Below are 25,579 nucleotides of genomic sequence, written 5' to 3' on the forward strand. Positions count from 1 at the left end.
GACTGGAGGAGTGTACGTTAGTGTCAGAAATGAAAGAAATAGTTAAATTTTACTCTAGGTATTTTTGGAAGTGAGAGGAAAACATGTAATTATTTTCCAAAATACTAGCAGCATTTTTTAAGCTGTTACCATAGTTACATATCCATTCTAGCGGCGCGCGAATCCTAAATAATTGGTTCTTCTGAATCGAATATTTTAAATTATTTGATTTAACTGGCTCACATGAAAAATGCTTAGAATTGCTAATATTTAAATTATATTTATTATTATATATATTTATATTTATTTAGAGTCATGGCTCTAACTTGGAAAAACTGTCGAACAAAACGTAGTAAACAGTATTATGTTTTTACATGTGGTGTAGTGATAGATATTTTTTATTTTAATTTTTTTAAACGAGTTAATTTGGTAGTTCATGCGGGAATCATTCATTAGGGGAACTTTCGTTCCTGTGTGCTTTGTGTTTCTCTCCGGGCTCAATATCTAGACACACTCTTCAGCTGATTTCTAACAGTGCGGACGTGTACATTCATTTTAATCTTTGGCGTGCTTTATTTTTCACTTTGGAAAATCATATCAACTTGTGTTTAATACAATATAGGATTTTCAAAGAAAAATGGCCACCGTTGAGGAACTGAAGCTGCGAATCCGTGAGTTAGAAAATGAACTAATTAAATCCAAACAGAAGCAAAGTGATGCTGAACATCATCTCAGACCAAAGATTGATCAAATGAGTGCTGAAGTCGTAGACTCAAATCCATACAGGTGAGCAATTTGAGTTTATTTATTATCAGTGACTTGTTTTCGAGCATATGGGAAGATAAACCGGTCACTTTATTTATATTTAATATCTCACAGTCGTCTGATGGCACTCAAAAGGATGGGCATAGTTCAAAACTACGAGGTAAACATGTGTATTTATTATTTTTATGAGTTTTATATAGATGATAACTGCTTGCTCGTGTTCAGATGAGCTCTCATTATTAGAAAATCCGCTCGTATGCTGTGGCAGTGCTGGGAGTTGGAGGAGTGGGGAGTGTCACTGCAGAAATGCTCACCAGATGTGGCATTGGTAAGGTAATGCACCTTTATCCTCATTCCTCAATATATAGATCTAATATATAGGACAAATATAAAGATGCATTGATTGGCTGGTCTATGGCGTGCACTGTTAATGTATTTTAGTTCAAATTGGTGCATTCTTGTAGTGTGTGTTGCCAGAGTACAGGAGGGAAGCCAACAGCATAACCCCCAGAGACATGCCTCAGCTCTGCAGTAACAGACTGTCATGCCTCTTTTTGCTGTGTCTGTGGTTTCTACCCTGCAGTTGCTGCTGTTTGACTATGATAAGGTGGAGCTGGCCAACATGAACCGGCTCTTCTTCCAGCCACATCAGGCAGGGCTCAGTAAAGTTGAGGCTGCAGAACACACTCTTAGGTAAGGGGGATGGTTAATAATCATCTTAACCTATATAGCAAGGGATGATCAGAATATATGCATTCGAATATATTCAAATAAATGTTGTTGTTTGTTTTGTTACTTTCTATTCATCAAAGACTGAAAAAGTTTCAAAGTATTAAGCAGCACAAGTGTTTTACACGTTAATAATAATAAGAAGAAATGTTTCTTGAGCATCAAATCAGCATGATATGTTTCTAGTCAAGTCTAAAAGAAATAAAAGCATGAATCATTATATCACTGTTTCAAAATTCTTAAGAGAAATTGTAATTAACAACTTGGTTAATTTGCATATCAATCTTTTTGGTTTTTTTTAAAGTGGAAATCCACCTCATCTTTCTCTATTTATATTTTATTTTAATAAACTGTGATGTGGATTAAAATTAGAAATTAAAAAAATATTTTACAACATTTTAGTTGATATTTCCCATTTTAATTGTTTTCCTGCAAACTCACTTAAAGATGCTGACATGGCATTAAATAAATAAAAATACTGTTACTCTGTTTTCCTGCATAGGAACATTAATCCAGATGTTGCTTTTGAGACCCACAATTACAACATCACCACAATGGACAACTTCACACATTTCATGAACCGCATTAGGTGATCAGATTTTTTTTAATGTCACAGTATGCTCAAAGTTTTCCTTCTCATTTTCAATTTGACTGTAATCTTGCTTTTGTGTTTTCAGTCACGGAGGACTTGAGGAGGGGAAGCCTGTGGATTTGGTCCTCAGTTGTGTTGATAACTTCGAGGCTCGGATGGCCATTAATACTGTGAGTTTTTCACATTAAACTAACTTTAATTAGTTTTTTTTTTTTGTTCGTTTTAATATATACAAATTTATTTATTTTTTTTACTATAAAAAAAATATTTTTTTTTAAATTAACTTTTGTTCATTTTTTTTTTTTTTAACTGCAGTTTAGCAATTACTTGCATGTTTGTTTCTCTCCTACAGGCATGTAATGAGTTGGGTCAGATCTGGATGGAGTCAGGCGTCAGTGAGAATGCCGTTTCCGGACACATCCAGCTCATCATCCCTGGAGAAACTGCTTGTTTTGCTGTATGACACACTCACTTACACTCCCAAAACACATACTGTGTGTCTTGAATACGAATTATGATCTTAAAAACCATTTCATATGGTTGTACCCTCTTCTATACGGTCTAGTTTCTGTGTCATAAACCATAAAACACTGGTTATTTCTGCCAAATGTCAGATGGGTTGGTAACAGTGATCTGATCCAGTTGTGTGTGTGTGTGTGTCAGTGCGCACCTCCCCTCATAGTGGCTGCAAATATCGACGAGAAGACGTTGAAGAGGGATGGGGTTTGTGCTGCCAGTCTGCCCACCACAATGGGAGTGGTCGCCGGGCTCCTTGTGCAGAATGTTCTCAAGTAAGACCTCATCACAATCTTGATGATTCAGCAAAGACTTGACCATGCTGTTTTTAATCTCTATAAAGCACACTATATCATATTTCATATGCAAATTTCCAAGGTCTCTAACTCAACATGACCTACTTGTTGTACAATTTACTACATGATTGATAGTTTATACTTTTTAGCAATTGAAAGGCTTTTTAATATAATTCTAAAAACATTCCCCTTCAGGTTGTGGTACATGTCTTTTTGCTGCAAACTCTTAGTATACATAAGAATAACCTTTAAATTGTTAGTAAGCTTTCAAAACCGACACTTAATTGACTGAAGCAACTTGGGTTTACTTGACTGATCCATACATAATATAAGAAACAAAAATACTTTTTTATATAGTATAAAAATACTTTCTCATACTTTTTATATTGCATAGGTAAGGTGCCACATCCAACAATTTTAGCATACATCCCAGTATGATTTATTCCAGTATAACAAAAGGAAAAATATTAAGACTTAACATTTTAAATAAAGGTTATTGATTTAGTAAGTTCAAGAATAAATTTGAGGATGGTTCTCACAAAACTAATTACATTTTTCAAGATAAATTCTTTTTTTTTTTTTCATTCACAATTTATGTATACAGCGCAACAGCAAAAACTGTGAGAAAAAAATAAATGCCACATTTGTTTAGATCATTTTCTATAACAAGTCAAGCTGCAATACCAAACAGGACCACACGGAAATGCCAACAGACCACTATACCAGCCGCCTTAACATGACTGTATATAAATACATACAGATCCATTGAGAATGATTGAACGGAGTAAAACACAAATTAAAAAAGTAAATAAATTGTCGAATGTGGCAATCTGAAAGCAGCTCAACATGACCAGTGAACAGCTCCTCTGTCAGAGTGAGTGTTGATGCCCATATGTATATAAACACCACTAACCATTGTAAACTCCTATTAAAACGTGCTGCTTCAGCAAGTGTCCATCATTAAACACTTGCCTTGCATGCAACCATACTGAAATGCACTCGTGCAAAGAGCTATCAGAGAGCGTGCTAATAATGTATGACTTCTATACGTCACTGTAAATGTCTTTACTTCCTTTACAATCGCCATCCATCAAAATTTTACTGGTGAGATACTGGTTTGCTTTATTCAGCCCAGACAGACTGGTTCTGACTTCATATTTCTTATTAATAGGTATCTATTGTACAGTATCTCACAAAAGTGAGTACACCCCTCACATTTCGACAATCATTTTAGTACATATTATCAAGGGACAATACTATAGAAATGAAACTTGGATATATTTTAGAGTAGTCAATGTGCAACTTGTATATCAGTAAAGATTTACTGTCCGCTGTAAATAACTCAATATACAGCCATTATTGTCAAAAAAGCTGTCAACAAAAGTGTGTACATCCTAAGTCAGGAGTGCCCAACCCTGTTCCTGGCGATCGACTGTCCTGCAAAGTTTAGCTCCAACTCTAATCAAACACACCTGCCTTTAATTTCTGGATGTTCAACGTGGCACCTCATGGCAAATAACTCTCTGAGGATTTGAGAATTAGAATTGTTGCTCTCCACAAAAATGGCCTAGGCTATAATAAGTTCGTTAACAGCCTGGAACTGGGTTACAGTACAGTGGCCAGGGTCATACAGAGGTTTTCCAAGACGGGTTTCACTCGGAACATGCCTCGCAAGGGTCGATCAAAGAAGTTGAGTGCTTGTGCTGTGCGTCAGGTGCAGAAGCTGGCTTCAAAAAAACAGTCGCATGAGTGCTGCCAGCATTGCTTTAGAGGTTGCAGAAGTGGAAGGTCAGCTTGTCAGTGCTCAGACCATATGCCACACACTGCAACAAGTCGGTTTGCATGGTCGTCATCCCAGAAGGAAGCCGCTTCTGAAGCTGGCTCACAAAAAAGCCTGCAAACCGTTTGCTGAAGACAACCTGGCCAAGAGCATGAGCATGTCCTGTGGTCTGATGAGTCTAAGGTAAACTTGTTTGGCTCAGATGGTGTCCAGCATGTGTGGCGACACCCTGGTGAGGAGTACCGAGAAAATTGTGCCTTGTCTACAGTCAAGCATGGTGGTGGTAGCATCATGGTCTGGGGCTGCATGAGTGCTGCTGGTACTGAGGAGCTGTGGTTCATTGAGGGAAACATGGATTCCAACGTGTACTGTGATGTTCTGAAGCAGAAGTTGATGCCCTCCCTTCAGAAACTGTGCTGAACAGCAGTTTCCCAGCATAATAACCACCCCAAACACACCGCCAAGATGACACTGCCTTGCTGATGAAGGTGATGGAGTGGCCAAGTATGTCTCCAGACCTGAACCCTATTGAGCACATGTGGGGCATCCTCAAGTGGAAGGTGGAGAAGCACCATGTGTCTAACATCCAGCGGCTCTGTGATGTCATTATGGAGGAGTGGAAGAGGATGCCAGCAACAACCTGTACAGCTCTGGTGAATTCCATGCCCGGGAGGATTATGGCAGTGCTAGATAACAATGGTATTGACCAAAAAATATTGACACTTTGGGCACAGTTTTGACATGTTCACTTAGGGTATACTCATTTTTGTTGCCAGTTATTTGGACAATAATGGCTATATGTTTAGTTATATTTAGAGGACAGTAAATTTGTACTTCTATACAAGCTGCACATTGACTACTCTAAAATATATCCAAGTTTCATTTGTGTGGTATTGTCCCTTGAGAAGATCTACAAAATTTTTGCTGAAATGTGAGGGGTGTACTCACTTTTGTGAGAAACTGTAATGTTTTAAAGCTAGCGTAACACTGTGGTTGAACGTTACAGAAAAAAACTCCCTCCCTTTCACTCTTTGGTGGTGCATCGCCCTAATGAAGAAACCCCAGCTCACTATATCATACTACACTGTTTCAAATTATTATCAGCTGACAAAATTTATTTGATTTCTGTCAAACAAAAATAACTAAAGGGCAGAGGAACAACCTCTTTAAGTTTGTTTTCCATTTACCTAAGATGACCTGTCTGAGATTGATACCTAAAAAAACATGAAATATAAAACAAACACGTTCTTTGAAAAGTAAAATCTGTATGTTTATTTTACTGAAATTCCTCTGGTATGTGCATAATTTTGAAAACCGTTTATATGAGCCATAAAAGCCTGACATGATACTCAAAACACTTTTATTATTAGAATATTTTATCTAACGGTTCAAATAAACTGCTCCATTTAAAAAAAATAAAACTTTTTTTTACATCTTACTGTTATTTAATTTGTACTATTATTTCAGGCTTTACAGGGTTAAGATTGCACCATAACCACATGTATCCTATTTCAGTTTAGTTATACTGATCACTTTGTGTAGTGGATCCTAAATACTGTAGTATCATACAAATGCCATTAGATGGCAAAATAAAGCCATTTTTGTAACTTAACCAAATTGAACCATTCTAACTAACCCATGGTCTTGCTCTGTCAATACCTCCAAAGGACTTTAGAACACAGTCTGGAATGAAATTGTCTGTGTTATAGGTATCTGTTGGGGTTTGGGACAGTGAGTTATTACCTAGGCTATAATGCCATGCAGGATTTCTTCCCGAGCATGGCAATGAAGGCCAACCCACAGTGTGACGACAGACACTGCAGGCGACAACAGGACGAGTACAAGGTGACGCTCCTACAAATTACAAATGCAAACACATTTTTATATGTCACTGCTACACCCTGATAGTTCAGTCAAAGGGAGATTTATTGTTTTTATAAAATATAGAATTAAATATTTAACCACAACATTAATTCTGACACTTTTTTTTTTTTTATTCATTTTCTGTAACTGCATGTCTTAAGTAGTTTCAGATTTATTTTTTTCTAATAGTTTACAAAATTCCCCCCAAAATTCCCAAATTTTAACAACCGCTGTTTCTAGGCAAGTTATTTAATCATGGATGTGAAAAAAGTCATACTGTGACAACAGTATTAATACTAACAGTATATGATGTTATTCCTTCCTTGCTCCAGAAAAAAGAAGCAGACCGGCCAAAGCAGGAAGTGGTACAGGAAGAAGGGGAAGTGGTGCATGAGGACAATGAATGGGGTTGGCATCCCACACACAGCACATTCCTCATTCATAAAACAGAAATCTTTAAATGTTATGGAAGCTTGAACGTGATGATGTTTCCTGCCAGGCATTGAGCTGGTGTCAGAGGTGTCAGAGGCAGAGCTTCAGGACGCATCAGGACCGGTACCAGATCTCCCAGAGGGCATTACTGTAGCCTACACCATACCTGAGAAAGTACGACTCACTGAATTATAACAACACTTCAGTTATTCAGGAGTTTTCATGCTTTAAAAAAAAAAAACTGACAGGCAGTGAAGTTGCATTTTATAATATTTGATGCGATTTTTGGTTTGGGTTAGATGCAAACCAATAATAATTAGATGCAGATCAATAACTCAAACATCCTGTGAAAACAAAAGGCATTTACCTGCTAAATAATTAACACTAATATCCAAATATTGGGGACAAAATTGTAAAAAAAATAAATGAAAATTAATACTTTTATTCAGCAAGGATGCTAAATTAATCGAAATTGACAGTAAATACATTTGTTGCAGAGGAATTTTATTTCAAATAAATGCTATTGTTTTGAACTTTATTAAAGAATGTTAAGCAGCACACCTGTTTTCAACATTGATATAAGTAATGTTTCTTGAGCAGCAATTCCACATATTAGAATGACTTCTGATCATGTGACACTGAAGACTGGAGTACTGACTGCTGAAAATTCTGTTCCTCACAGGAATAAAAAACATTTGAAAATAGAAGTTATTTTAAAATGTAATAATATTTGACAATATTAGTGTTTTTCATACATTTTTGATATCAAATGCAGCCTCTTGACTACCAGGTATGTGTAATACTCCATGTGTTCTTTCTTTTTGCCAGGATGGAGCATCAGGGGAGACGGTGGAGGAAACCGATCAGAGTTTAGAAGAGCTGATGGCTCAGATGAGAAAGATGTAAGGGAACAACAAGCAAGAGGAAAATGACATCTTTGAACTTAGAAAAAAACTCTCCCACATAAAGACAAACTCATTATTTTGTACTTGCATACATGTAACATCTGAGGTCTCTGAGTTTGAGTTTGGATTGTTTTTTTTATTCTCTTTTTGCAAACAGCCTGTAACACTCGAGATGTTTACAGGTTTACTTCAACTGAAAGTCTTAATATTGCTGATCTTTTATTTTCACAGTGTTAATGTTTCAGAGCATGGAATGGTTAACAGAACCAATCTGAAAGATTGCTTTTAAATAGCTGTTGTTAACAGCTATGTGACGGAAATGGATATGACGTCAGTCACACATCTAAATGTTATTGTCATGTAGACAAATATCTACTGAATGTGCTTGTAGACACCCAGCCAGATATGATAAAGAACATCACAAATATTCCACACATTTCATCATCGGCCTGATTCTGTCTGCTGTATTGAATGGTATAACATTGTAATAATGCAAATGAAACAAATAAATTTATTGTTGTTACATTCCATTTCGCTTTTCCTGCATTTAAACTAGTAGAACAATCTAAAGAAGACTTGGCAATAGTTGTGAAATCTATTTTCCTCTGCGTTGAGTAAAAACCTCTACAACTTTTTTTCATTCAATTATGCATTTATTGGTGGATAACAAACAATATTATTCTGTGCATGGATCACATGCCTTAGAAGAATTTGGGCAGTGTATAAAAGTCCTGGCACAAATGGTATGACAACAATGGAAGTTTAGAGTAAATTATTAAATAATTAGCATGTTCTCCCTGAATCTAACTGTTCAAAGATGATTTTTTTTCTACAAAAATTGAGGCGCATTACACTGATTCTGCTTTAGCACCTTTCCAAATAGTTTTAAAAGTCCATAAGTATTTGTAGACATTCAGAAATTAGATTTTGGCATTTCCACTATTTTGCATCCATTTAGTATTTTATATTCCTTCATTATACATGTCTCTTCTAGGTAAACAGGTAGCCATCAGAACTTGACGTGCGCGATAGGGCAAGATATTTCACATTCACAATTCAAAATTAAAAAAAAAAAAAAAAAAAAAACAGCAGTACCATTTCCAAATACAAAAATATGGGTCGTAATATATGGATCTATCTTTTCAGATAAACCGTTATTGTATAAACTAAACTACATATTGACACTGTCATTATGCATTACAAGAAGCATAATTATTGCACATGCTGTGTTCTGTGGTGTTGAACCATTTAAATGCTTCTCAAAAATGTGCGACCTATACAATAAAATATTGAATACAATAAAATCAGACTTATTTTATTCATTACCTGTATCTTGATATCATGTTATAGTGTTTTGTATGGCTATGTATGACAGCTGTCCTTTAGTAATGCTGTGCAGTTTACAACAGTTCTGCATTTAATGGTGATGAGGTTACTTTGCATTACAGGAAGCAGGCCATAGACCAAAGGAAGGAGCTGAGACTCTGGACCACATATTTTACCTGTTTACAAGAATGTATTTAGTCATTGTATAGCAATTCTCAAATGATGCAAACCTTCATTACGCTTGTGTTTGTCTCAACTTTGTGTTTGCATATGCTGAATGCAGCAGCGATAGAAACCTGAAAAAAATGTGCTGAAATTGTTCACACATCAACTTCTCCAAAAAGTTTTTGTACCATGCAAGTGAAAAGTGCTTTGGAAGAAACAAATACTGACATTGTATAAAATACCAAAGTAATTACATTTCTTCAACCAACATTTTGAACTTTAACCAAGTCAATCGACTTGTACTCAAGTTTATAATGAAAAAAAAAATTATCATAGTACATTAAATCAGATTTTGCCTTTTTGAGAGTCAGAGATCACCTTTTATAAACTCAGTGGCAATGAATGATACACTTCTGATTCATACAGTAGGAATGAGAACCATGTTGGTTGCAATGTTTTCTTACCATGCATATTTGATTGCTCCATGTAGACTTCAAGCACATGCCTTGAACACATGTGGCCAATATGGCTTCATTAATAGAGGTAAGAGTTCACCTTGGTAAGTGTTGAGGGGTCAGGTGTCACCTTGAGGTGTGAGGCAGGGCAGGGCTTCGCAGGCTAAAGGTATCGCCGCTAGATGAGTGATGTGAGGGGGCCTTACCGCACACCAGAGATGGCTCTGCCTCTTTTATTTCCATTGCTCGCTTGTACAGTTCAGCAGCCTTCTCAAAATCTCCCTCTTCATAGCTGAGAAAGTAAGAAAGTGGTTGCCATGTTGTTACTATGAGGTTTCTAGGGTGTTCTGGATGGTTTCTACATGGTTATTATTACTGGTCCAAGTTATAAAATTCTGGTTTCTAGATATGGTTAATTACTTTCCCTCTATTATTTACATATTTATTAAAATACAAAATTTACAAAATGTACTAAAATGTGCCCAAGGGCCAGCATGTACAATCAAAATAGCAGGGGGCCTAATACAGATCCTTGAGGCACTCCATATTTGACTGCTGTAAATATTTGACTTTTTGCAGAGATTTCAGATGACGACAACATTTGTAAAGACTCCAAATGATGCTGACCTTAGATTAACATAAACTGTCAAATCTTATCCTTACGATGCACTGTTATCCTTACATTGTAATCATTATGATCACAAGTTCTTAACACGTTTGTTGAATGTGCCGAGAATTTAAATCTAAATCTAATACAGTCTGGTACAGCTGAGTTAAGAAAATATGGCTAACCTGAGTACAGCTAGGTTTTTCAGAGTTTCTCCAACACGAGGGTGCACTCGGCCGAGACTGTCCTCATATACCTTTAGAGCGCGCTCGTACAAAGGCAATGCATCACTGTGCTGCTTCTGCAACTCAAACACACATCACATGAGTCACATCATCAGAGAGTGGACTGGATAGTTTTACAATACAGAAGGTGGGAGAAGTATGACATGTTTCTCACCAGCTGGCAATAGAGCACTGCAAGGTTAACCAAAGCAGTGGCAACACTGGGGTGTTTAGGACCGAAGCTCTTCTCTCTGATTTCAAGAGCCAGTTCATATAGAGGAACTGCCTTTTCCAGCTTCCCCTATCATACACACAGACAGACAGCCAATTAAAAAGGGTCTCAGATTCATTAATAATATTAAAAAGACAAAAGCACACAAAGGCAAACATTGCAGAATGATTGTATGCATAATTGCCACTTGATTGCTACATGTTCTGCAGAGCTAGTGAGTTGTGTCTTTCCTGTGGTTTCTCACCCTGCGTTTGTAAAGCATGGCCAAGTGTTTGAGGGTATAGGCGAGAGAGGGATGATCTGGGGCAAGTGCTCGTTTACGGATGTCAAGTGCTTTTTCGTACAGCTCCTCGGCACTCTCATACTCTTTCCTTTCGCTGTGAAGTGAGGCTAGGTTGTTCAGAGACTGGGCGCAGTCGGGGTGATCCGGCCCCAGCACACGCTGGCGCATCTCCAGGGAACGGGTCAAGAACATTTTTGCAGCACTAGGTTATAAACACCAACATGTTAAAATGAATATTACATAACTGCAAAAGGAAAATGTGTATTATAATAAAGTACTGAAATATAAGAATAGTTTACAAGTTGTCCATACAAAGTAAGTCTTTTCAGAAATGATGGACAATCCTGTCAGAGTTCCTTATTTGTAATACATGAGGAAAGTAATTTGAACTGTTTTCAAGACAAGGGATAAAATTATTATATATGATTGGTTTAAACAAAAACAGCAAGACAGACTGAATGAAAATGCAAATTTACTCTGACAGTAGGTGGTGATTATTGCAGTGCAGAGCTCATAAACACCACCTTATTAGGCATCTGCATGAATCACATGACTGGCCTATCGATCTATCTCACACACACACACACACACACACACATCACCACATCCAAAAACATGACTATTAAAGTCCTAGCAAGACACAGTGACAGGTTTGATATATCACACCGTCTCAAACTTTGAGGAAGCCCTGCTTTGCAGAGAGGTTTGCTAGAGGAAATGCAAACCTTAAGAAAAGGAGAGCAGCTCTGTTTTATCGAGGTCATTGATTGCGAGTAATCTGCACCCTGATGTGTCCAAACAGGAGCTGTGCGCTCCCATTTGGCTCCATCTGTACACTGAAACTGTGCAAAGACAGAAGAACCAACCTGTCTCTCAGGCGTGGTTATGTTACCTTTGAACATCACCATGATGAAGAAAATCCCCCAGAAGCTCTTAATTTTTTGGAGCTCATTGGAAAACCAATCGTGTGGGGCCAAGACATAACTGTTAAGGTGCTACTAAGTGGCAAAGAAAGCAACACCCATGACAGGCATGTAGAAAAAATAGACCCAGCTGAACCAAATACTATGAAAGGTTTTTTTTTCACAACACCTTTGAGCAGCCTGGAAATAGGTCCAAATTATTCAGTAAAAATTCATTCAGCAATACTCAAAACAAATGTGAGATTTTGTCATTTATATCAAGAATGGTTGCATTTTAATTGTATTTGTAATATCTACTAAAACTGTTAGTGATGAAAAATATTTTACAGGACATTTAGGTTTTTTTCTTATTTCCCATGACTGAAAATCTGCATTGCACAATTCCAAAATTTCCAGGATGTGTGTTATGTATGAAATGATGATTTACTCACTCCAGGTTGTTCTGCAGGTAATAAAGCACTCCAAGCTCATTTAGAGTCTTGGCACAATCTGCTGAGTCTTTGCCAAGAGTAAGTTCCTCTAACTGCAGTACCCGCCGCTTCAAGAGTGCAAAACCATACTAAAAAGAACACAAGCACATACAGTATAAGAGATACTGTTTTTTTCCCCCACTACTCGGAACTCACAGTTCATTGAGTGGGACCAAATTAGACACAAATGTGGATAAAATTATTGTTAGCCCTTTCCTTACCATGTGGCCTTTCTGCCGTGCTGTCTTCTGTCTGATCTTGACTGATCTCTTTCTCAACTTCTCGGCCTGCTCATATCTAGATAAAACAAAACAAAAAACAGAATTAGCCAAGCCCTAACTAAATTAATAGCATCATAATACATAAACAAAAGGTATCTTTTCCAAATCCTAGAAAGCTGCCTAGGATTTGTTTCATAAAACGAAGGCATGTAAAATTACACTGCCATTTTGACTAAAACCGAAAGTACCATTATGTGTGAAATCTAAGGCAATCCCAGAATGCACCGCAATTACAAAAAATGGGGATTAGTAATTTAAAACTTTTAGCTTCGCCATCACAGAAATAAATTACATTTAAAATATATTCAAGCAGAAAACAAACATCTTAAATTCTTAAAATCTCACCCCAAACCCCAAAATTAAAACAACCAATAAAATGTTTAAAATGACCAATAAAACATTGATATTAAAAACGACCAATAGAATATGTAAAATTTAAAAATGAAACATTTCATCTAATATTTGTATGCTTCATTTCAAGACTCGAGTCAAGACTGTCAAAAATATTTGGATATTTCCATGTTTACTAGTTTGCTGCATAATGTAGAGGGTTTTAGTTTAGTTCTTTGGGATGGGTTCTTCCTCAGAAGGCAGCTCATTAGGATTTGGAACAAAGCCTCTGCAACATCTGCATAGTGGAGTATGAATTTTAAGAAAAATGTGCTGTACTTGTTTTGTTTCTGGTAGAGGAGCGAGAGTGAGTCTAGTTCTCTAGCGACAGTGCTGTGTTCAGGGCCGTAAGCATTTTCACAGATCTCCATAGCTTGTTTGTACAACTGCTCTGCATTTCCAAATTTCCTCCAATGAACGTAAACCCCCGCCAGCTGGTGCAGGGACTGAGCAACACTTGGGTGGTCCGGATCCAGAGCCGTCTCACGGATCTCTAAGGAGCGCTGCAAGGGGGCCACCGCCTTAAATACAAAACCTTCACATCATTTCCACACACTTTAAAATGGAATACAGGTGATCATCACTCTTTCTGTCTGTATCACCTGGCTGAGAAGTCCCAGGTCTTTGAGGAAGCGGCCTAGTGTCTCGTACAGGTTGGCCAGTTGGCTCATGCTTTGCTCACTCTCACAGGTCTTCTCAAACTCCTTCAATGAGTCGAAATACTCTGTCGCCATTGAGCACTTATCCTTGCCAACAAACTGCCAGTATGTCAGCAGCTCAGAGAAATGACCCCTGAGAACACACATCAGCAGCAAGACGTTATTTCAGACACATATTCACACATAAATCAGAGATACAGCAGGAATGTAAGAATGTACCTCTTGTACAGGTTCTGGGACACAAACAAGTTAAGCAAACTCATCTGGAGTTTACTTCGATCTTCCTGCTGCTGCAGTAACCACGGCAATTCATCAGCCACCCTCCATGTCACTCTGTCTTGCCTGAACCAACAAAAATGATTTAACAAAACAATCCAACATGGCAGCTATTTGTCGATAAATGCTTTGATCTTAGAGAATATCAGACATGTGATCAGCTAAGGAAAAAATGACAATACAACAACAATAATAATAATAATTATAATAATTATTATTTTATTATTTAAATTGTAAAATAAATAAATACAAAATTACTATTACAATAATACCATTGTACTGCAATAAAAATAAACACAGTATCGCTTCACTCTGAAACATTTAACAGCCAGAGAGTATCACCGTTCCATCTACTCGCCAACAACAATTTGGCGCTTGGTGAGTGTTAATTTTCACAGACATTCTAAAAGTGTTCAAGCCCACAGCCTTGAAATCACAGTAATCCCCCCCCCCCCCCCCCCTCCCCTCAGATTTACACAATTCTCTTCCCAGGTCAGAAAAAACACATAAATACAGAAAAATCTCATTCCTGCAATATGCTCAATAAGTTATTCTTACTTCAGCTGTTCACTGAAGAACCAAATGATTTTCTCTCTGTAGGATCCACGACATTTGCCCCCATCTAGAAACTCTTGGTTGACCGCTTCACATGCCTGCAAATGATACACGGTTGCACAAACCAGTTTCACTTTCATTTACATCTGTTAATTCTCTGTCAGTGAGATGGGATAGTCAAATCTTCACCCAACAAAGATCACAGTACCATATTTAGCTTCATCAAAAAGCATTAAGGGACATTTTTCCAAATATAACTTCAAAGGTACAGAGACATACACACCTGTGGGTGCTGAAAGCGAATGAGGCCACAGGCGTAGGTAATGATGAGGAGTCTCTCCAGATTGTGGAGCAGTGAGGTAAGAGCAGGAAAACTCAGGTCTGGGAACAGCTCCAAAGCCTCTGATTCACTGATGCCGTTGTGACTGGCACATACCAGGCACAATAACTACACAAGAAGAAATACAATTAAATAAGTTAAACTGTGTAGTTTAGTGTTTTTTAGTGATACTTTTCTTCGAACAGGTGACCTCTTTCATGATGTGTTTTTCCTGATCCGTGCTGAGTGAGTCTAGCGCCACCTTCAGACCCAGTCTGTATAGCGATACTGTATCTTGACACAACGCACACTGCTGTAGAGTCCTCTCCAACGTCCAGGAGGATCTAGAGCTGACAGATTAAACATAAAAATCTTATTTTCCCATACAAACAGACAAAGTGTGTGCTAAAGAGAGACAGATTTTTTATTTTTTTTTGTGATCAATTTTTTATTAAGTGTTACCGAAAAAAAAAAAACAACAGACATACATCAATAAGAACAAAGTGCAACACACAAAATTTTCCTCGTTTAGATGCCATACAACCCACCCACCCCAGGCGACTATCCAAAAAAAAAAAAAACCCTCCACTCCCTCTGCATCACAAAAATCAAAGGTATAATAGGTACAATCACAAATAGTCTAACAAAAATTATTACAAAAACTTCACAAAGCAAATACAGTGTAAAGACATTTTAATCATGTCACTTTAACAAGTCTTTAATTTTAGATAATGCCCCCATCCAAGCTGAAATAGTTTGAGTGGCACCATGCATCCTGGCCACTAATAGCTCCATGTTTGCAATGTCCAGGAAGGAATGCATCCAATGTGACCAAGCTAAAGAACGTGGAGGTTGCCAACGTAGGGCAAGCATTTTCTTAGCTGCAGTTAATCCAGAGAATAACAATTTTTTCTGAGACAGAGAGAAACTGAAAGAGGAGTCATCATTTAAAAGCAAAAGCTTAGGACAGCATGACATATCGACTTCCAGTATGTCCTTCAGAGTCTTAGATACCTGTTTCCAGAAATGCTTAACTTCAGGACAATCCCAAAAAATGTGTCTATAAGTGCCTAACGAGTTTCCTGAGCAGAAATTACAATCGGAAGAAGAAGAAAGCTTCATTAAATATCGTTTCCTAGGAGTAAGATACATCCTATGAACCATTTTGTACTGAATTAATTGATGATTAGGATTTTTTGAAACAAGTTTAAAATTGGCCCATATTGAATCCCAACAGATATCATCAGTGAACAACTGAAACCTCTTAAATATGCCAAGTGTTCTAACAATTTTGGCCACCACTATATATCACACTCTCATGCTCATGTTCTCACACTCTCATGCACAGAACTATAAATACAAACTAGGAATATTAATAGACACAGACCCACAAAAACTACAAATTCACAATCTACTCAACCACTCACACATCTACTTACTGTGTACTAAGTCTTGCCAGTAGTGAGATATAGAGCGCATTGCAAGTTGCAGCTGAACGGCAATGTCTCTCCAACTTCTTTTCCTGTTTGCAAGCAATACAGACAATACTCATACTCAAAATACATAAACAAATATGAACACAGACTGATGAAGATGTTTACCTGGTCTTTGGTGAGTTTAATATCGCTGTTCACACACTCTGTGCTGATGACACTTTTCACCTCTCTGGGATTGAGTGGGTCCAGGTGCAGCGTGGGCCACAATCTAAACAGCATATGTTTTGTGATTGTCTACCTGTGTATAATATTACATGCATGCATAATATCAAATTAGTTTTTTATGTGTGTTTGTGAATCACAAACCTCCATGCCTGTGGGCAGGTCTCCACATTAACTGACACCAGCACTCTCACATTAGCAGGAAGAGGATCAATCAGCCACTTCAAGTGCCGCTCAGCATTCTGGGGAATACAAAAATAACAAACTGATCATGCTGAAGAATATATAATAATATGCACAATGAATAATGCAAAGCTTTATTTTATACTATAGTTAAAAACTGATTAAAGGCTGATAGATATTAAAATTTTATACTATTTTCTATATAATTTAGTAAAATTAAACTAAATTTGTTTTAAATAATTTTAATTGCTAAAGTGAATTTAGGCATCTCAACATTATAATGTACATTATGACAAATGGATATTTATTTTGAGATCTGATTACATGTCATTTAAAACATTTCCTATACATTTAACTGCGTGTGTGTGTGTGTACACATACACAAACAAATATCAAGTCACTAACAAATATCTAATAAAACAAAATATTTTATTTAATTTTTTCCTAATGGAAGATATATAAATACCCTTTCCATATAGAAAAAGGCTGAAAATTTCTGCTGAAATTAAATAAATTTTAGCATTATGTAAACAGTTGATGGCAAAATGTACAATTAATTACTATTAAATCCCACACATAAAAAAATAACAAATCCCACAACTAAATGTGGGTGTTTAGTTGTGTGTTTTCACCAGTATAGATTGTTAAACATGACAACGGACAAACATGCCACAGCTCAATGAGGATGATTATTTGAGGAAGTGTTACCTGTATTTGGTCAATGGAGTCAATGATGATTATGATGTTGCCGTGGTGACGCGCAGACAGCCGCTCTAGCCAGCGTGGGAACTCTTCGAGGATCTTAGAAGGGTCCATCGAGAGGCCGGAAATAGACCAGAAATGCTGGAGCAGCTACAAGGACAATTGGGAAAAATAAATTGTTCAGGGGAAAGTTTTATTTTTAGTTAGCTAAGCTTGAATTGTGTCTATAAAACCCTTTTATGTAACCTTTTTATTACCGGTAAGATACTATTCACACATCAGTACCAAAATACCAGTAAACTCTGTGATGCCAATCATCTAAAATTAGGGTCGGTAGGGTCTTGCGTTTACATAGAAAAAGCAGAACACTCTATCGACTGTCCTGCAAAGTTTAGCTCCAACTCTAGTCAAACACACCTGCCTTTAATTTTCACGCGATACTGAAGACCTTAATTAGTTGCATTTTAAAAATTAACGGATGTATGTGTAGAAGACCTTGTGAATCTATATAACTATACTATACACACATACTAAGTTATTTCAGTTTTGGGTTTTTTGCATAACAGTTAAATAAGAACTTTTTAACCCTGGATAAAGGCTTCTTAAATTTAGGGTTAAACCAGGGGTTTTCAAGCTTGGGGATGCAAGTGTTTTCTAGGAAGGCTAGGTTTTTCTAGAGTTCTAGGGTGTTTTCAATGTAAAATTTGATGGAGGAATTTTGTTTTTATTTTAATTATGTATTTTTAGGTCTGTTAAGATTAGCTAAAACCACACTGAACTCAATCTGTACACAAATAAATCTGAATTTAACTTATACATCTAAGATTCCTCTAATAGTGAATAAAAAATGTATTACAAAATCTGTGAGAATCTTGAAACTCGACCACCCAAGACAAAGTATAAACAGTGTAATGCAAGACAACCCAGGATTATGGTAACATTAGGGTTAAATATGACAATGTTATAGCAATTTCCCGTATGAGAAGTCCTATACAGTGCAGGCTGCATTTAATAAAGCACTAGTTATAACAGAACTGATTCTGGTCTGTGCCTCTGTTCTTTTCAGTTTAAGGAACTTAATAGTGAAATGAGTGTGTGTATCTGTGTCTGACCTTCACTGTGAGGCGCTTAATGATGAGCACTGGATCTGTGCTGGTAGATAGAGGATGTCCCGTGAAGTGATACAGGATGAGGGTGTTGGGAGAGTTTTTCTGCTGTAACTCTATCCTGCAGAGAAATGACATATTGTTTAGAGTGTGAAAATTGTTGTACATTATTATTGTGCAAAAATACCCAATATTTAGAGTTAAGATGAAACAACCATTTAGCAAGCAGAAGTGATTTGCCCGATCCAGGTGCACCAGATACCAGCAGTGGTGGGGTGGGTGGAGGGGCGGCTACCATGTCATTGAGTTGGTCGACATACTGAGAAAAGAACCAATACAGCATTCAGCTCAGTGAATTTACACATTTCCTGCCATTCGTATACAGTTTATTCAATATTTGTTTAATTTTAGCTAATTGTATGTGTGTAGTACTTTCAGCTATTGTAAAATACACAGAATTACAAAGATTTCTTGTTGACCTAAATCATTAATTAAAATGCTTGGTCCATAACGAACAATACAGAAAATTATAACAGAGCCATCATGCCTTCTGGAAGCTGAATCTGGAAGCATTGCTGCAAGCCTGCTGGAATGCCTCAATCTGCTCCTGCTCATCATGAAGATCCCACAGCACATCACCAGAGTCTTCCTCTTCTCTCTCCTCCACAGCTCCACTCTCTTCTAACTCCAAACCCAACAACTCCTGAAGAAAGAGTTGCCCGTGTATCATCAACCTTTCTGATTAACATCATGCATCTCAAGAAAATATGTTCGTCTTTCAGATCCTTAAATAGTGAACCACGCTCTAAACAATGCTTATATTTTTACACAAATGCTGGGTTATTTTCAAACTGTTTTTTTTTTTTTTTTTCACTTCAATGGCTGGGTCAGTTTTACCAACTGTAGAACCAATATGCAATCTCAGAGTTACCCACTTCTGGTTTTTCTGTTCCAAACTGGACTATCAACAGTCCACTGAGTCTGCTCCTACTGTATCTTTGTGTAGACCTAAAAACCTATTTAATTTAATTGTAAATCTATAACATATATTATTTTTGTAGTAAATATTCTAAAATAGTAAGTATCTATTAGGTAAAATGAACTCAGCATATTGGCTGGCAATAATAAGCAACTCTATTTGCATTGTTAGTTTAACATAACAGTATTGGCCAGTATTTACCAAGCTCTTGACAGCTGGGTTATTCTTAACCCAATCGTATCTCAAGTGCATGATAACTTAGTGCAAGATAGTGTAAGAACACTAAGTACCAGAATGCTATCAACCACAACACCCACTTGTGTTTTCCTGTGTGTGTGTGTGTGTGTGTGTGTATGTAGTCTGTGTACCTGTTTGATAACTATCTCAAGTTGAGTGAAGATAAGAGCAGCTCCTTCCTCTACGGACCCTGCATGATCCACTACCTGGAGAAAAAGAAGCAAAGAATAATTCACCAAATATAAAGTGTGAACGTGAACTACACACCACAATATTATTTATATGCTTGAAATTCATAATCCCTCTAAGTTTCTTGGTCAATTTTGTTCTAAAAATGGTTTCCTTAATCTGAGTGGTTAAAACATGGTGACTTTTTAGATATTCAATCTAAACAAACAAAAACAAAAAAGCATGACTTCATTCGATGAGTCTAAGTGGTCATAAAAGACACACATTGGCTGTTTGCATTCAAAACTGACAGACCATATGGAATAAATGTAGTGAAGTGCTAAAGGTTTGCCTCTGCATGTGAAACAAATAAGATCTAAATAAGACCTAATTTACCTAAAATCTCAAAAGAAGTGCATAATGTTACTGTTACTATGTCAGGGAAATTAGTGTTATAACATTTCCTTAAAAAAATAACTGTATACAGTCAAGGTGTAATCCTTTTTCTAAAAGTGTGGGCTATGTATTACCACAACATAGTGGTGCTATATCTGAAACTTAAAAGTTCTATAATATGAATCTTAGAGGAAACTTAAAAGAAGAATTCTTAAAAGAAACTTTATCACCTATAGAACATTTAGAAAAACCTTTGAAACCCTTATGATCTTCCAAAAAAAAGGATCTTCAGAAGAACCTTCAGTCAGGAATTTCAATAGAATTTTTAAACCCATGTGAATCATTTGAAATTACCTTAAGTTTGGCACTCTTGTCAGCTTTGTTAACTCTCTCCAGCAAGTCTCTAGTGGATGGGCTGAGGGTGAAGACTTCTTCCTTTTCTACTTTTCTCTCACCAGTTCGCAAATACAGCAAGAGAGGCCTAGAGTCTGGGGTTTTCACAAATGCTTCCTCCACATCCTCTATAACACAACTAAAACAATAAAATAGATTCATACAGATTCATTCAATAGAGACATGTGATTCATATCAACAATAACATGATACAAAGTAAGATAGAAAGACCACCTGGACACTGAGGACTTGAGTAGCAGCACACACACAGAGCTCCTCTCGATCTCCTGCATGCGTTCAGCAGCATACAAACCAGCTTTCTCCTCAGGAAATGACACATTCAGGTAGAAATGACCCAAACCCTCACAAAACCTCTGCAGCCTCAAAGAATGAGTCTGAAAGAGAGACAAATAGATGAAGACTGCTAAAATGTGAGAATGTGCGTATTTAAGATGTGTTTTCTAAGCATGTGTACTTGTATAAAGGCCTGCAGCTCCGCTCTGGTCTCCTGTGTGTATATGAGGTAGCAACGGACTGTGTTACTCCACAGAGCCTGAGAGACGTGAGGAGAAACTTGCAGCAGACTGGCAACGGCCACATCCCAGTCATCTGAAACGACACACACAAACATCAGCATACACGCATGTACACCTACAACAACACACACACAGGTGTAAACTCACCTCTGCTGACATTGGCAAACGGCCCCTCCACATCAATGAGACTGTGAGCGAATTCTGGACCCCTGTGTGTCTGCTGTAACTGCATCATACTGCCCATGGACGGCTCGCTGCCCAATATGCCACCACTCCAGTACTCACACTGAGTTCCTGCAGCTGCACACAGAGTGGACGTTAGGGATGCATTGGAACAAAAATATTAGAATTTGGAATTTCTAGAATTCCCAATCTAGAATTTGGTAGATACTACAGCTGTACACAGTACAAAAAACTCTTTATAACCGTTTAATACTTCTGTGACCTGGTGTAGACAATAATCATATTTAAATAAAGAAAATCAATACTGGGCAACGATTAACTGTGATAAATCTCATCCAAAATAAAAGTTGTGTAAATAATGTATGTGTGCGTGCTTTAAATGTATATTAAAGACACACATACAGTATATATATAGAGAGAGAGAGAGAGAGAGAGAGAGAGAGAGAGAGAGACAGACAGACAGACTAAATTAGGACCTGGTCAATAAAATTTATCAGCAGTGCACACTTAAAGTGAAATCCACCAAGCCTGACTAAAAAACAGGTAAATAGAGCGAGAACCAAAAAGCTACTTCCTCTTCCAAAGAAAGGCGAGTCAGTGAGACAAATCTAGATCATGCATCTTGACATGCGGATGCTCATTTTCATCAGAGTGTCATCTAGTTTCCCTTGTTAAATTTATCTGCCACATTCTTACTGGTAACAGTAGTGTGGTTGTCGTCGGAGTCAGAGTCTGCTGGATCATAAATCTGAATGCCTTGAGCCTGCAGCTGTTGAAGTTTTGACTCCAGATCTCGTTTTGCCCGCAGCAAATCCTGAATTTCCTTTTCTTTAGTCTCCCGGAATATCTGCCGGGTGATTTAGGACAGAAATAGAGATGAAGGAAACACACTGGTGAATGCACTGAAAATTAGAACAGCTACCGGCTAAAGAGGCATAATCTAAAAACAAAAGGAGTCAAACAGGGCTTGAGAAGATTTAGGATTGTGCAAGGTATGAATTAATGTGAGCCAGTTAATGTGAGAAAGAGAAGAGAATAAGATTAACACCTTAAACTGCCGTTTGACCTTGTCTCTGTCATGCTCAAAGGTGGCAGCTCTCTCCATTGCTTGATACTTTGCCTCCAGGGCACTTTCCTTCTCTCGAAGAATCTTCTGGTAAGTCTTCTGAAGAGCCTGGCAACCAGAGAAACACAGAATCAGCAAGTCATAAGTAGTTTGATATAAAAGTTGAGAAAAGTAACATTAATTTGGAAATTTCTTTGTATTTGGTACATGGGTCTATGACATCTACTGATCTATTGATTCAAAATATATTCAATAAATTAATTACAATGCAGTCCATACACTTACATGCAACGGATTGTATACACTTCTTCTATAATAATACATGTTTTTGATAACAAAAAAAAAATCATTTTGATATTATTAGGGGGCATAAAGTCAAAAAGTGTTATATCTTACTGAACTGTCCTGATATTAATATGAAGGTAAACATAATTAAAATAATTACATTTTTGGTATAATCTATCATAATTATTTATTAGAAAAAAAAAGACTAAACAGAACCAAGATTAATATAAACATTATATTTCTAAAAACTTGGCATGTGTTTTAAGTTAGATTTTTTTTTTCTTTGTTTTCCTTATTTTCTCATTTTTCTTCATTTCTGTCCAACACTCTTATTTGTCACTGACCCACATGAAAAGCTCAGATTTTCTTATTCTCTCTCAAACCTGCAGCTCAGCACGCAGTCTCTTGTTCTCCTCATCCAGCTTGGCTTCTTTCTTCTGCATAGAAGCGATCTCATTGTTGTTGCTGACCCGAAAGATCTCATAGTCTTTCCTGAGGCGCTCATACTCAGCCGCATACTCCAGTTCCACCAATCCGGTAGATTTTAAGCTGGTGCTGATGACACGAGGCAGACGCAGCAGACGTGCCTTTGGCTTCACCTCCACCGGTATCTCACACGCCTCCCCTCCCTCACCCTCATACGCATCCTCAATCACCTCACCGGGGCTCACCAGAGAGGATGCCGTACCCATAACAACTGATGAAAGGTGCCACAAAGACACCCGTCAGCTAGATCACTCACACTCTTCTAGATTGAACATTGATGGTTCTGTTGGAAACAGGAAACACAAGCAGTGTGCATCAGTTCTGATACATTTAACCATGGATATTAAGTATAATTTGAAATTGTACATCAAAAGAGTAGAGCTGTAGTCCTACACAGGACTAAAACATTTAGTTTTACTGTATTTGAGAACTAGATATGTATGGCCCTGAGGTTAGTGCACTAGTATGCATTCGCCTTTAAACGTGTATGCCATTGTAAAAATCCATCAAAATTTGCATAATTCTGTCAATAAAGTTAATGTATTGGAAATATATTCTATGTACAGTGGCACAGCTAAGCCTCACTTAAAAATGCCATTATTAAACAAAATATCAAACCAACTAACTTTTTTTAGTTAAGTTTTAAATGAAAAAAAGAAAATAATAGATTGTTAGATATTCATAGTTAAAATAATACATTTTTTTACAGTTTCTTTCTAGTTGTGATATTTGGTAAAAGATGTCCATCATTTATTTGATGCATTACAGTCATGTATTTCAATGCCTTTAAGATTTCTAAGGAAAAGTTTTAATAACCCAAATCTAAAAGGACTGAGTTACAAGCATGCAAACTTTGGGTAAATAAACAAACTGTCAACATTGGCATATAATGTAAGAAGTATTGCTTTCGACAAACGATTTTACAAATAGACCAACCAAAAACTGAATTTTTGATTTAGCATCGCTAAAGACTTATAAATGCGATTTTCTCAGTATTTAGATTTTTTTGTACCCTCAGATCCCAGATTTTCAAATAGTTGTATCTCGCCCAAATATTGTCGTATTCTAACATCAATGGAAAGCTTATTTATTCAAAAGATTGACCCTTATGACTGCTTTTGTGGTCCAAGGTCACAAATTATGATTGCGGTGTTGCAAAAGTTAGTTTCCTCCTTCTGTAATTTGGTTCAAAGGTTTACAATACAATGGATTACTAAGAGAAAGTGTCCAAATAAATTTAAATGCACAGTAAATATTCATGGATGTCATTTAATATTTTAGCTTTCATCAATGCATTTCTTGAGAAATATGAACTAAATCAAAACCAAGCAGTTTCTCAAATGTGGTTGATTTGGCACGGAATAACCATATTTCTGTATCTTTGTTTACTCAGTTATGGGGGATTTTGGCACCTTTAAAAATACAAAATGTGTTAATCAAATGTGTTTATAGTTTGAATGCGTGTTTATGTACAACATAATACATTATATTGTGTTTGCACTTACAGTGTCAGTTCCACAATAGAAATTATAATAATAAGAAGAAAACATTTATGAGGAGTTGAGACGAAGTATGATCTGAAGATCTTGTTTATTTGGTTTAATTTGCCGTGTTGTTGGGTTAGCATGTTGTTCACTACTGTTACAGTGTCATCAAATCAAATGGAGGACGTGGATATCTGCATATTTAATGCTTAAACCTCACCTTAAACTGTGGTCTTGAACCCTGCGGTCATCCTGGAGACGATGTGCGGGAAGTGAAGAAAAATAACTTACTCCACCCAACCGAGAGGACTGAGGAGATCCAGGACGATGAACTTAGACACTGATACCAATCATAAGACCCGAAATATATATCGATAAGTAACGTGTTCATAAACACGGCTGGCATATCAGTCAAAAGGTAAACAAATCATACTGATGTACACGTTTTTTCTCCAATGTCTTCCTGACAACCGCGTTACTAGGCACTCCTTCTTCTACGGGTCCACGGGGTGACCAAAAAGTAGGGAAGGGCGATAACGTTACCTCTTATTTTATTTTCGATCCGATACCGATATTTTCAAGCCCACTTTCGTCAATATCGATATCGATACTGATACCTATAAACTAAAATTATCTTTTAAATTGTTAAAAGAATATCATCATTAATTATACTCACTTAATATTAGATTTTAAAT

General features: G+C 36.9%; 2 protein-coding genes across 2 annotated transcripts; one reads left to right on the forward strand and one right to left on the reverse strand.

Annotated features, from left to right (window-relative positions):
* Window positions 1-472: 472 nt before the first annotated feature.
* On the forward strand, window positions 473-8,915 carry LOC306865048 (ubiquitin-like modifier-activating enzyme 5). The gene is made up of 14 exons (XM_079409397.1): window positions 473-513; window positions 602-765; window positions 859-904; window positions 988-1,077; window positions 1,328-1,437; window positions 1,976-2,062; window positions 2,151-2,235; window positions 2,418-2,522; window positions 2,729-2,856; window positions 6,367-6,502; window positions 6,853-6,928; window positions 7,020-7,126; window positions 7,781-7,854; window positions 8,089-8,915. Exons 2-14 carry the CDS (start codon window positions 617-619, stop codon window positions 8,144-8,146), a joined length of 1,251 nt encoding a protein of 416 aa, XP_079265523.1. The 5' UTR covers window positions 473-513; window positions 602-616; the 3' UTR covers window positions 8,147-8,915.
* Window positions 8,496-25,395, reverse strand: LOC306865047 (nephrocystin-3-like). The gene is made up of 28 exons (XM_079409396.1): window positions 25,105-25,395; window positions 23,298-23,683; window positions 22,612-22,737; window positions 22,260-22,410; window positions 21,528-21,680; window positions 21,320-21,453; window positions 21,079-21,239; window positions 20,806-20,983; window positions 20,019-20,093; window positions 19,219-19,374; window positions 18,887-18,990; window positions 18,678-18,792; window positions 17,572-17,715; window positions 16,825-16,922; window positions 16,624-16,726; window positions 16,462-16,544; window positions 15,234-15,372; window positions 14,987-15,151; window positions 14,707-14,801; window positions 14,092-14,214; window positions 13,816-14,005; window positions 13,493-13,734; window positions 12,764-12,839; window positions 12,504-12,631; window positions 11,111-11,351; window positions 10,810-10,935; window positions 10,596-10,711; window positions 8,496-10,095 (listed from the first exon to the last, which is right to left on the reverse strand). The coding sequence occupies exons 2-28, from the start codon at window positions 23,604-23,606 to the stop codon at window positions 9,930-9,932; spliced, it is 3,897 nt and encodes a 1,298-aa protein (XP_079265522.1). The 5' UTR covers window positions 23,607-23,683; window positions 25,105-25,395; the 3' UTR covers window positions 8,496-9,929.
* Between the last annotated feature and the right edge of the window lie 184 nt (window positions 25,396-25,579).

The sequence above is a fragment of the Barbus barbus genome (assembly GCF_936440315.1).
Source record: "Barbus barbus genome assembly, chromosome: 46".
NCBI lineage: Eukaryota > Metazoa > Chordata > Actinopteri > Cypriniformes > Cyprinidae > Barbus > Barbus barbus.

Excerpts from the sequence above, each read along its gene's own strand:
- LOC306865048 (XM_079409397.1), top strand. The coding sequence starts at position 617 with ATGGCCACCGTTGAGGAACTGAAGCTGCGAATCCGTGAGTTAGAAAAT. Across the intron at positions 2,857-6,366 it reads CTTGTGCAGAATGTTCTCAA|GTATCTGTTGGGGTTTGGGA; the intron begins GTAAGACCTCAT and ends TCTGTGTTATAG. Across the intron at positions 6,503-6,852 it reads GACAACAGGACGAGTACAAG|AAAAAAGAAGCAGACCGGCC; the intron begins GTGACGCTCCTA and ends TCCTTGCTCCAG.
- LOC306865047 (XM_079409396.1), bottom strand. The coding sequence starts at position 23,606 with ATGGGTACGGCATCCTCTCTGGTGAGCCCCGGTGAGGTGATTGAGGAT. Across the intron at positions 15,373-16,461 it reads CTGGCAAGACTTAGTACACA|CTCTAGATCCTCCTGGACGT; the intron begins GTAAGTAGATGT and ends TTAATCTGTCAG. Across the intron at positions 10,936-11,110 it reads CCATGCTTTACAAACGCAGG|GGGAAGCTGGAAAAGGCAGT; the intron begins GTGAGAAACCAC and ends TGTGTATGATAG.